Genomic DNA, 11,819 nt, shown 5'->3' with positions numbered 1-11,819 from the left:
GGTATTGTGGCGGCTGACAAGTTCGAAATCTGCAGGGCAGGCTGGCAACTCAGGCAGGAGGTGGTGCTGCAGTCTTGAGGCAAATTTTCTTCTCCACTGGAAACTGCTTTTGCTCTTCATGCCTTCAACAGATTGGATGAGGGTGATCCCCCTATTATCAAGGGTGATCTCCTTTACTTAAAGTCATTTTATTGTTATCAAACCATTAGCATTATCATCAAACCACGCAGTTCCTGCTCCAAGCAGCTTGGCCACAGCGAAAGAAGAAATTCTAGTGCGGACTGCCTTGCTCTGGTCATCTCAGGGAGCCGGGTCCAGCCCCATCCAGCTGACTGCACATTTCTTGGCCTTGGTGAGCCTGCACTGTCTCATCTGTAAGACTGGGTGACACTCAGCACCATGATCTCAAGGGAACACCCAATTGCGAGGCCCGTGGAACAAGCACTTTGTAAGTTATACAGGCAAGGCCTCCTGATTAAGCTTCTTCAAAACCTTATCCTTTCCATGCCCACACAGCAGCTCTGGGAAGCACAGCCTGGTGACAAAGTTGCTAAGAAGAGACACAATGTCTTGCTTGATCAGCAGCTGGGGGGCAAACTTGAGCTTGCCGGTGAGGCCAACAAGGCCAGGCCCAGGCTTCTGGCAGGACCCGTCTGCCCTCCCAGGACAAGAGCTGCTCTCACTATCAGGGATGGCTGACTTCTGAGTCCCTTGCAGGGCTGTGTACCTGCGTGGTCGCCAACCAAGGGTCACATGGCTCGGGGAGCACTGTGGCTTCTGGCCTCCTGAGGACCTGGCCCCATCTGACCTTGTCTCTCTGGGCTTCCATTTCTTCTCCCCAACTGGGAGCCCTCAGACTTGCAGTTTTCCTCCCAGGTCCCACAGGCCATGGCTCTGGAAGACCATGCCCCTTGTGGGGTCCAATAATGGTGGTCCCCTCTGGTGGGGTACATTGTACCTTCCAGAAGGATATGTTGAAGTCCTAACCCCAAGATTTAGCTCCCGGGAATGTGACCTTATTTGGAAATCAGGTCTTCAAAGAAATGACTGGTTAAGATGAAGTCAGACAGTATTGGGTTAGGGTGGGCCCTCCATCCTAGGTCCAGTGTCCTTATGAGAACAGAAGGGGAACATTCAGAGAAGAATGCCGTGTGACAGCAGAGGCAGAGTGCAGAGATCAGCCTCCGGCGCCGGGAGAGATGCCCTGCCTTTGTTCAAGCCCCTTCGGGAAAGCCTGTGGTCCTCTGTTTCGCAGCGTGGCTGACTCATGCACCTGCCTGCTCTAGCTGAGCTTTTTCATCTCTCACTTCCAGCACAGGGGCAGGTATGCAGTAGGTGCTGAATAGATGTGGCCCCTCACCTCCCAGCTTGCTGCCTGCTCTGCTCTCCCTTTCTCGCTCCTTCCCAGGTGCTCCTGATGTTCCTCATCTGTTTCCCCTGCACAGGAATAAAATTTAATCAAAGGAAGGCCTTTTGGAAGACCAGCCACATCCAAGCCTTGCACGGTGTGAGTCATATTCCCGAATCAGGCCTATACATTCTGCTTCCTTCCATCACTTGTAATGAACCATCTCTTGTGAGTTTTCTGTGATGGCAAAACATTGCCAAATCTACAAACCACTCTGAGTTAACTGGGCAGCTGGAATTGTGGCATAGATCAAGTGTTAGGGAGAACAGATACCTGTGTAACCCAGGGCTACGCTTCCCCTCCTGACCCACCCGGAGGCGTCAGGCAAGGCATTGGCATGTGAGGGTGAGGCTGGGCCTGACCTAACTGAAAATCCAGGTGTGTGGACCCATGCTTGAGAGATAGGCTCCAAGCCATGAGTCACATGCTATTTTTACTCCTGGTTTCATATGGCGTGGTTTTAAATTATTGAGCAACTGGAAAGATCCCACAATGAAATCATATTTCATTTGTTTCTCCATTTGGCTGTGAAGTCAATCAATTCCTGGACTGTATTTAGAGATGAAGAAATACATCTCTAAATGCCGCTTTGGTGAGAGAAAGCCTGGAGGCTCCCTTACAGTGCAGAGCCCCTGACGGCCTCAGGACGCCGTCTGTTCTGTCTGCTGCCCTGCGTCTCTGACTTGCTGGGTTTCCACACCGCTGGGTTTCCAGAGCGGGCACCTTCTTTCTAGATCAGGCCCCAGGTGAGCGCAGCCACACTGTGCTGCTCTCCATAGAAGCAATTTGTGGGAAGCCCCAGCAGACCCAGGGAGAGGTCAGGACGGCGGGAAAGGGGCTCAGGCAGGTCTGACCTCTTTCCTTTGCTGAGTGGGAGTGGCAGCCTCAGTGCGGGTACCCGCTGATCCCGCAGTTCAGTGGGCACTCTCCTCTGATCTGGAGACCCCCTGGGGGAGTGGAGGTGGCACCCGACTTTGCTAGAGGACCAGGGAGGCTTGTCCAAGGAGGGGATCTCAACCAAGGTCCAGAGAGTGAGCCTGAGCTGTCCGGGAGAAGACAGGGCACTCCCAGCAACCCAGGGTGGGGGCAGCAGGCCTGGCACGGCTTGGGCCCAGCGGAGCAGGTACCCTGGCCATGGGCCTCACACTGAACCCCACGACTCCCAGCTTCATCCCTTGACCTCTTGAATACCCCCTGGAGGGGATGACAGATTCCGGAGGGCCATGGGGCTGAAGCCCACGGGCTCTCTCCTCAGCGGGGCCCTGGTGTGCGTCCTACCTGCTCCACTTGGTCATAGTTTGCAATTGGGTAAGTGAATGCCTCAGGTTTCCCATCTGTGACATTGGGATGATGATGATACAATGACAATGACAGAGTCCTCTGAGCCTTGGTGCAGAGCTGCAGGACACAGCAGCCCTGGCCGTCACTGTTTGCCTAGCCTGGCCCCTGGGAGCTCTGAGGTGCAGTGTCACACGTCCCTCCACCTCTGAGCTAGCCTGGAGTCGCTCCCACTGGGGCTTAGACAGGACCCCTCTATGGAGGCTCCCCTGGCCCCTAAAGCAGCCGCCAGCCCATGGGATGCTGGCCCCTCTCCCTCCTGGCCCCTCCTGGCCCAGCCTCAAGAAACCCACAGCCCCACCTGCCCCAGTCCATGTGAGGCTGGCACTGTGGGGTCTGCCCCAGCCCCCAACCCCATCCAGCATGTGTCCTTCTACACTTTCTAAGAGCTTCACACCCTCTGAAAGGGCAATAGCTTTTTCAGGACAAACGATCCTAATTTTGAAGCAATTTAAAGGCCACAGAGCAGTAACAGGTGCCTGTGCTTGTGGTGGGGGCATTTATCATGAAGAGAACAAGTCTCTACCTGTGGTCACAGGACTCACATTTTAGGAAGCCTCACCAGCTCAGCCATGCAGGAAAAGCATCCCCCAGACACACCATGGCAGGGCTCTTCACGCAAGCACCTGGCTTTATGTTCGCAATAGACATTTGTGAAGGTGCGTGTTTGTGTTGAATCGTCTTTTTGTTTTTTCTTCTTTTTTTTTTGGATGGAGTCTCGCTCTGTCATGCAGGCTGGAGGGCAGTGGCATGATCTCAGCTCACTGCAACCTCCGCCTCCCAGGTTCAAGCAATTCTCCTGCCTCAGCCTCCCCAGTAGCTGGGATTACAGGTGTGCGCCACCATGCCCAGTTAATTTTTGTATTTTTAGCAGCGATGGAGTTTCTCCATGTTGGCCAGGCTGGTCTTGAACACCTGACCTTGTGATCCGCCAGCCTCAGCCTCCCAAAGTGCTGGGATTACAGGAATGAGCCACCGCACCCGGCCGCCTTTTTGTTTTTTTATGGTTACCTCTATCACCAGGTCCAGGACCCCACATGTAAACCTGGTGCCCCAGGGAAGCAACGTTCGGCTTCCGACGGCTTGGCCTGGGGCATGGTGGGCCACAGACCTGGGGCTACCCTCCCTGCATTCTACTCCCTCCATCTCTGGAACAACCCACATCCCACAATAGTGGTTAGGACACTCAGAAAGAGTGGGTGCCCTACTGGGGGTTCCGACCATTGTCTTCTGGCCTCCTGCGGGCCTGTCACCTTCCTGCTGGCCCTGGACCTGCCCCTGGGCAGACCCCCATAACATTGCTGTCCTCCCCGAAGCCCAGAGCACCCCGTCATAGAGTAGGGGAAAGGTGGACACATCACCTTTAAGTGTCTCCTAATCCCAAAAGAAGGCGGAGTGCCTGAAAGCGCGTCCCAGGGAGGCCAGTCCAGGGGTACATCCTGAAGCCTCCAACCAGGGGCACCAGGAGGAGTGAAGGAAACCCCGCCCTTTAGCTGGTGCCTTGGAAAGCTCTCGCTTTCCCCCTAGTGCTTCCTGGAATGAGAAGCCTGGGTCAAGTTGCTTCCCCTCTGTAAGACTCCTGTCTGCAGAGCAGAGAAGTCCACAGTCCACTGAAGCAGGCAGATCCTCAGGCAGGAGCGGTACAGTCAAGGGCTGTGCTGAAAATGTGGGCGTGGAAATGGGCAGATGGGGCCTGGGGCCTTTGAGGCCACTGCCTGGGGCACCCACCTATGAGGGGCTTGACAGGATCCCCAGTGAAATGGGATGGGAGCCCCCAGGGGAACCTGGATAAGCAATGGAGGTAGAAGGGAGTCCCCTGGAGCTCAGGTCTCTACCCCCTGCCTGCTGCAAGGGATATGGGTCACTGCAGGGCTTCCCTGTGTGGTGCAGGGCATGTGAGCTGAGGCAGGAGGAGGAGGGCAGGGGCTCCTGCTTCCATATTGGTACCCCCCAAGGTACCCACCAAGGTCCTCCTCTCAATGCACATTTAATGAATTTTTTTTTTTTTTTTTTTTTTTTTTTTTTTTCATGAGACAGGGTCTATCACCCAGGCTGGAGTACAGTGGTTCAATCATGGCTCATTGCAACCTCTGCCTCCCAGGTTCAAGCAATCATCCCAGCTCAGCCTCCAGAGTAGCTGGAACCACAGGCACACACCACCATATCCAGCTAATTTTTGTGTTTTTTATAGACAGGGTTTTGCCATGTTGCCCAGGCTGGTCTCAAACTCCTGAGTGCAAGCAATCCTCCCACCTTGGCCTCACAAAGTGCTAGGATTACAGGTGTGAGCCACTGCGCCCAGTCCCCGTTTAATGAACCTTTAAAGGACCTTGGTTTGACATGTTTGGGGACTCCCTGTGTCCATGAGCCCCTTGAAGACCCCCTGACACCCCACCAGGCCTGCTAAAAAATAAGAAGGGCAATGTTTTTCTAGAATGAATCTTGTGGCTTGTGAAACGATTTCTTGTCTATTTTCTTCACGAGGACTAGACAGGCCAGCATATTAAAGGTATTCGAGAATCCTAAGGGGTATGTATGCACTGTGATTTGAAGGATACAGAAACTCAGGCACACAGAGGGCAAGCAAGTTGCCTGAGGTCACATCTGGCCTGTAGTACCATGGACAGAGAACCAAAGTCTGTTTCAATGGATTCAGTTCAACCAGCAGATTCTCTGAAGTCCCAGTTCAGCAGACACCGTGCAGGAAGGAAAGACAAGACCTGGCTCAGGCCCCACTCTGTCACTAATTTGCTGGGTGACTTGGGGCAGGACGTCTTTGGGCCTTGGTTTCTGCCCTTGTGAAAGAAGATGTTGGAACCATATGGCCCCAAGGCCCTTCCAGGTTGAGAACTGTTAAAGCTCCCCAGCCCCTTGTCCTGAGCTCTGGAACCAGTCTGGAACGGGGCACCCACATCCACCCTCTGGCTCACAGGGTCTTGGCAGAGAGGTGTGAGGGCACCCTGCTGTCCTCACCAGGCTGTGTGGGGAAATCATGGCACCCCTGGGAGGTTCGCAGGAGACTTTGCAAACACAGAGAGAGGAAATAGAGGCTGTGGGGGAGCCTGACCGAGAGTTCCTTAGAGGGCAGATGGCAGCAGGGTGTCCCTATGGCAGGTGAGTAGCTGGCCTACCTCTCAGGTTATGATCCAGGAATGCCAGGTGCCAGCACTCTCCCCTCCCCTCTATCCTTCTCTCCGTTTATTCAACAGATATTTGCAGAGTGCCCACTCTGTGCCAGGCCCTATGTTAGGCACCGAGAATAATAATAGCAAAGCAAAGACATTTATTGATCTCAATTCACACTGGGTCATGGCATATATTAGCTCACTGATCCTTAGATCTGGCGCCCCCTCAATTCCGTGGCACAAGATCCCAGTGGACTGGCATGGGAATCCTGCAGCTGCGGGCAGAATCACCTAGCTGGGCCTCTTGGATTTCTAGGGTGTGTGGGGCTGGGCTGGTTCCCCAGGACTTCAGCTCTCCCCTGAGCCATTGTACTCCTGGCCTCCTGTCCTGGCCCCTCTTGGGGGAGATGGCTGCTGCTGAGGGAAGGGGAGGAGTACCTGCTCCTGCCTCAGTGTTCCATTCAGTCTACATTTTCTGTGCCCAATCTTCTTTCCCTTGTTGAAAGCATCTCCAAATAGCCCTGGCTCAAGCCAAAAGTCCTTGGCCTCTCTCTCCATGCCAGGTTCCTGCGATTCTGCATCTAAATGCTCCTCCGGCCCAGGCCCTCCGCGCCCGGTGGGCATCCTTGTGTTGGCCGGCTCCTCTCGACCTCTCTGCAGCTCGCCTTTTGTAGCACCAGGCAACAGTGGGGACCCCTGCTCCTCCCCGTTCCGACTCCCTCTCCTGTACCCGCGTCCACGCCCTGTGCTGGGCGCCTGATGTCACAGGGGAGCCGGTCACCATGGGGGCTGCGGCTGGGACTGCCGAAGTGAGCCGCGCCACCTCTTCCGGTGCACCTCCCAGCTGGGCGCCAGGGCGAGGAGCGACGGGAGCCTGGGATGGGTGGCGAGGCGCGGATAGCCCAGGCCCGGAGGCAGGAAACCTGCGCACGAATCCCCACCAGTGCAAGCCTCGCCGATAGATACGGTCTAATCCTGCCCGCGCCCCGCCCCCCGCCTCAGTTTCCTTCTCTGTAAACTGGGAAAGAAGAGTTGGCCCAGAAAGTCTTCAGGCGCCTTGTAGGTCCACGACTCAAGAAGAGCTGCACCAAGCTCGCTTTTCCCTGCGCCGCTCTCCTAGCGACTCCCGGACTTCCGAGAGCGGCGATCCCCAGGTCGCCCCTCAGGCCGTGGCGACAGCTCTGCAGATATCTAAGAACGACTGCGAAAGGCCTCAGCCGCCGTCGCCCGTCTGCGCCTGCGCTGGTCGCGGAGCATGCTGGGACTTGTAGTCCTCTCTTCCGGCAGCTGGGGAGCGAGGTTGAGTGGCGGGTCGAGGCGCCTACACTTCCCAGGGTGCTTCCGGGCGGCAGCGAGCACGGGGCGGGGCCGCCATGAGGGGCGTGGAAGTGGGCGTGGGGTGGGCGTGACCCGCGCGCCGTGGGGCTGCGGCGGCGCTGCCTGGCGGGTGCGCAAGGAGCGGGCGCGGAGCCGGCGGGCGGGCGGACGGTAGCGCGGGCGCGGCACCTGCGGGCCGGAGGGTCTGGCTGCCGCAGCGCCGGGCTGCCCCGACTCCGAGCTGCTGCTGAGATGAGTGCAGGTGAGTGCTGGGGACTGAGGGACCAGCGGGTCCCCTCGCTGGATCGCGGCGCCGCAAGGGCTGGGTGTCATTCGGAGGCAGCACCTGCAACGCCGGGGAAAATCACCCAGCGGCTCCACCCAACTTTTGCTCCAGGATTTTGCAGCCCCGAGGGGCCAGAGCGCAGCCTCCTGCCGTGCGCCTGGAACGCTTAGCTCAGTGGCGGGGGCCGGGAATCCTTTCCCAGCGCGCCGGCCGGTGTGGCTGCGCCGGGCTGTCTGGAAGGCGCCCCTTCTTTGCTTCTCACGGGGATCCGGGTTGTTCCAGGCTGCAGAAAGCGGTCAGGGTCCGCGCGAAGAGCCGGGGTCCTAGCACACGTAGGCACGCAGAGGTGAGATGACAGGCGGGGCTTTGCAGCTGGGGGAGCCGCCCTTGCATTGCTCCGGCAGCGCCTGGGTTGGGGGCGTCAGGTCGACCCTCGGCGCCCAGGACTCTCCGCAGCAGATCTGGGGACCGCATGTGTCAAACCCGGCCCCGACCCGATCTCTGCGCGTCTCCAGCCCCTCGTCCCTGCGCGTCGCACCGCTGCCTTTCCCGCCGCACCCACCCTCCGGGATCTGACAGCCTCTGTGCGGCGCTGGAAAAATCCCACAGCGCTGGAGCCCAGCCGCGCCTTGTGCTGTGGGGGAAACTGAGACTTAGAACTGGAGCCCTTGGCGGTGAGCCCCGGAGGCGGCCTGAGGATGCCCGGATCTGAGAGCCTCCTGGGGCCCGCACCGGGCTGAGGGCTTGTCGTTGCATTCCCGGCAGGGAAGAGCTATCACCCCATTTTTCAGGGTGTGACCCGAGGCGCACCAGGCTTGAGTCACTTGCTTGACTCAGGAAGGGGGGCGGGGATTCGAACCCGGTGCTCCCTGACTCTTGTGCTCTTTCCTCTAAGCCTGTCGCGCCAGGGACTGCAGTATGGCCCTTGGCCATGGTGCAGAAACCAATGGGGACAGCCGCTTCCCCTGGGGGAGATCGGACTGGGGAGAGAATGTGCATTTAGTAAGAGCTTCCTGTGGGCTGTAGGCCTAGAAGGGAGCGGGGGCTGAGGGGCCAGGGACTCCCCTCCCTCGGGAGATTGTTTCCCTCCCCCTTCAATCCAAGGAAGGAGGGACTGCGTTGCAGGGAGCCTTTGGGAGTAGCTGAGAGCAATGGCAGGCGGTTGGGGCGGTCGGAGGCAGAACCCTTTGGAAGAGGATTTCTGAAATGGCCAACCTAGTTATCTGGGGGTGGCTGGGCAGCAGGGCACCCTGAGACTTGGCAGAACCTCCAGACACATTTATCTAATGGCAGGTGGGGATAATGGCTGGGTGCACACAGAATAATTTTATGCTTCTTGTGGCCATGATTGATACCTGTGGTCCCCCCTGTCATCAGGGAGAGCCTCAGAAGCAGTGCTGGCATCTCTCCTCTGCATCTGATGAGAAGAGGTGTGGGGGCACTGGGGCAGCTGGGGGCAGTGACTGGAGTTTGAACCATGGTGGCTGCCTGGTGGTCTTAGGCATAGGTGGCACCTTCCAGAGCTTGGCTTCCTGACCTGTAAGAGCAATAGCATTGCTTGCCTGGAGGGGACAAGGAACAACACGAAGAGCCCCACACCTGGGAGGCCCTCAGTAGTTTGGGATGGTCATTGCTGGGTGGCCAGTTCAGCTCAGCCCCTCTGAATCAATCCAGCCCTTTGGAACTGGCAGTGTGTGTGCTCTCCGGGCCACCTGTCGCCCCTGCCCAGCCCTGTCCCCAGCCGATGATGTGCACAGCAGGCATTCCCACCCACACAGTGGGGGAGAGCAGACAGCATGGTCCCTTGTCCCTGGCATGTGGGCTCTAATGTCCTGCCACTGTGTATGTCTGGCAGGACAGGAGCTTCCATCATCAACAAGGGCAACAAGGGCAGGTCCCCCGTGGCCCTCCCCATGCCGGCTGGCAGTATTCCAGAGCTCAGCACTGGTAGGAGGGGCTGAGCATCATCTCGTCCAGTCTCCAGCTGCCCAAATAGGCCGGAGGCTCAGAGCCCATGGCAACCTGTCTAACCCTCCTGGGTTGCAGGCTCCTCATTCCTTTGGGCTGTGTGCACATCTTCAGTGTCATGACACAGGGTGCCTCCAAGATGACCCAGGTGTGGATTGAGGCCATGCAGTTGCCTTACTTTTGTTGCCTGTTGATTTCAGGTGGCCGGCGCGACTGTTTATATAGCACATGGCAAGGTGGAAGGAGATGGTGTCTCGTACCAGACAGGCCTGGATCCGAATCCAATACCCTAGCTGTGGGGCGCCCCCTGCCTCAGTTTCCCCAGTAGTATGGTGGGCAGGCCTTTAGTTCTGAATGTAGTGCCAGTCCACACATGGTGAGCCCAGCAGGTGACGATCAGTGTGGTGTAGCTTCATCTCACTGCAGCCCACGTGGTCACAAGGGGGGTCAACTGGGAGTGGGGTTGAGGAAGGTACCTGAGCTGGGGCAGGGGGCGGGGTGGGAGGGATTCCAGTGCCAGGTCTGCCACCAGTCAGCACCAGATCCTTGAGCAAGGCCTGTGCTCCTTCTGAGCCTAAATGTCCCCCTGGGCAGCCGCTGGCCTGGCAGGTCAGATTCCCCCAGGTGGACAGAGGCTCCTGAGGGGTTGTGTTAATTTGCTCCATAACAAAGTACTAAAGACCAGGTGGGTTAAAGAGAAGACATTTATATTTTTGCCAATTCTAGAGGCCAGAAGTCTGAGATCAAGGTGTCAGCTGGGTTACTTCCTTCTAAAGCCTCTGTCCTTGGCTTGCGGATGGCCGCCCTCTCCCTGTGTCCTCGCACGGTCCTCCCTTTCTGTGTGTGTGTGTGTCCTAATCTGTTCTTCTTATGAAAACCCCAGCCAGGCCGGGCGCGGTGGCTCACGCCTGTAATCCCAGCACTTTGGGAGGCCGAGGCGGGCGGATCACGAGGTCAGGAGATCGAGACCATCTTGGCTAACACGGTGAAACCCCGTCTCTACTAAAAATACAAAAAATTAGCCGGGGATGGTGGTGGGCGCCTGTAGTCCCAGCTACTCGGAGGCTGAGGCGGGAGAATGGCATGAACCCGGGAGGCGGAGCTTGCAGTGAGCCGAGATCGCGCCACTGCACTCCAGCCTGGACGACACAGCCAGACTCCGTCTCAAAAAAAAAAAACAAAAACAAAAAATTAGCCGGGCGTGGTGGTGGGCACCTGTAGTCCCAGCTACTCGGGAGGCTGAGGCAGGAGAATGGTGTGAACCCAGGAGGTAGAGCTTGCAGTGAGCCAAGATCACACCACCGCACTCCAGCCTGGGCGACAGAGTGAGACTCCATCTCAAAAAAAGAAAAAAAAAAGAAAACCCCAGCCAGACTGGGTTAGAGCCTACCCTCATGACCTCATGTCACCTTAGCGGCCTCCTTCAAGGTCCTGTCTCCATGCATAGTCACATCCTGGAGTACTGGGGGTTAGGACTTCAGCACCTGAATTTAGACAATTCAGTCCATAACAGGGGTGCGGGTCCAAGGGAGGCCTGGTGGCTGGCTCAGCCTTCTGTTTCCATGTTGCTCTTAGGATCATGGAGCTGGAAGGATGTGAGGAATGCTCCAGCCCAAGCCCACCCACCTGCACAAAGAGGGAAACCAAGGCTTAGGGAAGGAAAAGCAGCTGCCCAGGGCCAAGGAGAGGATGTGGCAGAACCCAAACCTGAGCCCTAGTCCTCGGATTGGACGGTGCAGATCCTAGTATTTGGAACAGAGACACATTTCTCCACCTAATCCCAGAATGGGCAGTGATGTAGCCACAGAAACGTTCATCTCAGCCTTACTAGTAACAACAACAAGTTAGAAACCACCAAACCGTGGAAGTCAGTGATGGAATATGAGCCATCTGTTCCATCTCACTCACTCATTATTCTGCAAAAGACACACAAAATACCTACTATGAGCTGATACAGTCTGGCTGTGTCCCCACCCACATCTTACCTTGAGTTGTAATAATCCCCACGTGTCAAGGGCGGGGCCAGGTGGAGATAATGGAATCATGGGGGTGGTTTCTCCCATATTGTTCTCATGGTAGTGATTAAGGCTCGCAATAGCTGGTGGTTTTATAAAGGGCAGTTCCCCTCTACACGCTCTCTTGCCTGCTGCCGTGTGAGACATCCCTTTGCCCTTCCTTCGTCTTCCGCCTTGATTGTGAGGCCTCCCCAGCCATGCGGAACTGTAAGTCTGTGAAACCTCTTTCCTTTATAAATTATGCAGTCCTGTGTATGTCTTTATTGGCAGCATGAGAACAGACTAATACGTGAGCCCACACTGCTCCAGGCCCTGGGATTCAGCAATGGACGAGAACAACCCAAAATCTATGTTCTCTTGAA

The 11,819-nt window shown here is 56.8% G+C and overlaps 1 protein-coding gene across 9 annotated transcripts in view; it reads left to right on the top strand.

Moving 5' to 3' along the window:
* Positions 1–7,302: 7,302 nt before the first annotated feature.
* The window catches only part of ABLIM2 (actin binding LIM protein family member 2), a 193,940-nt gene continuing 189,423 nt past the window's right edge, over positions 7,303–11,819 (top strand). For 7 of the 9 annotated variants that reach the window (XM_010370017.2, XM_010370019.2, XM_010370015.2 and 4 more), the window contains exon 1: positions 7,320–7,450. In XM_010370017.2, coding sequence (XP_010368319.1) covers positions 7,441–7,450 — 10 coding nt within the window. In that variant the 5' untranslated portion in view covers positions 7,320–7,440. Of the gene's footprint in view, positions 7,451–11,819 lie in introns of all 9 variants that reach the window. The other 2 variants (XM_010370020.2, XM_010370010.2) reach the window with 2 other exon arrangements.

The sequence above is a fragment of the Rhinopithecus roxellana genome, chromosome 2, assembly GCF_007565055.1.
Source record: "Rhinopithecus roxellana isolate Shanxi Qingling chromosome 2, ASM756505v1, whole genome shotgun sequence".
Taxonomy (NCBI): domain Eukaryota; kingdom Metazoa; phylum Chordata; class Mammalia; order Primates; family Cercopithecidae; genus Rhinopithecus; species Rhinopithecus roxellana.
Note: the sequence above shows the minus strand (reverse complement) of the source record. Positions and strands in the feature narration are given on the sequence as shown.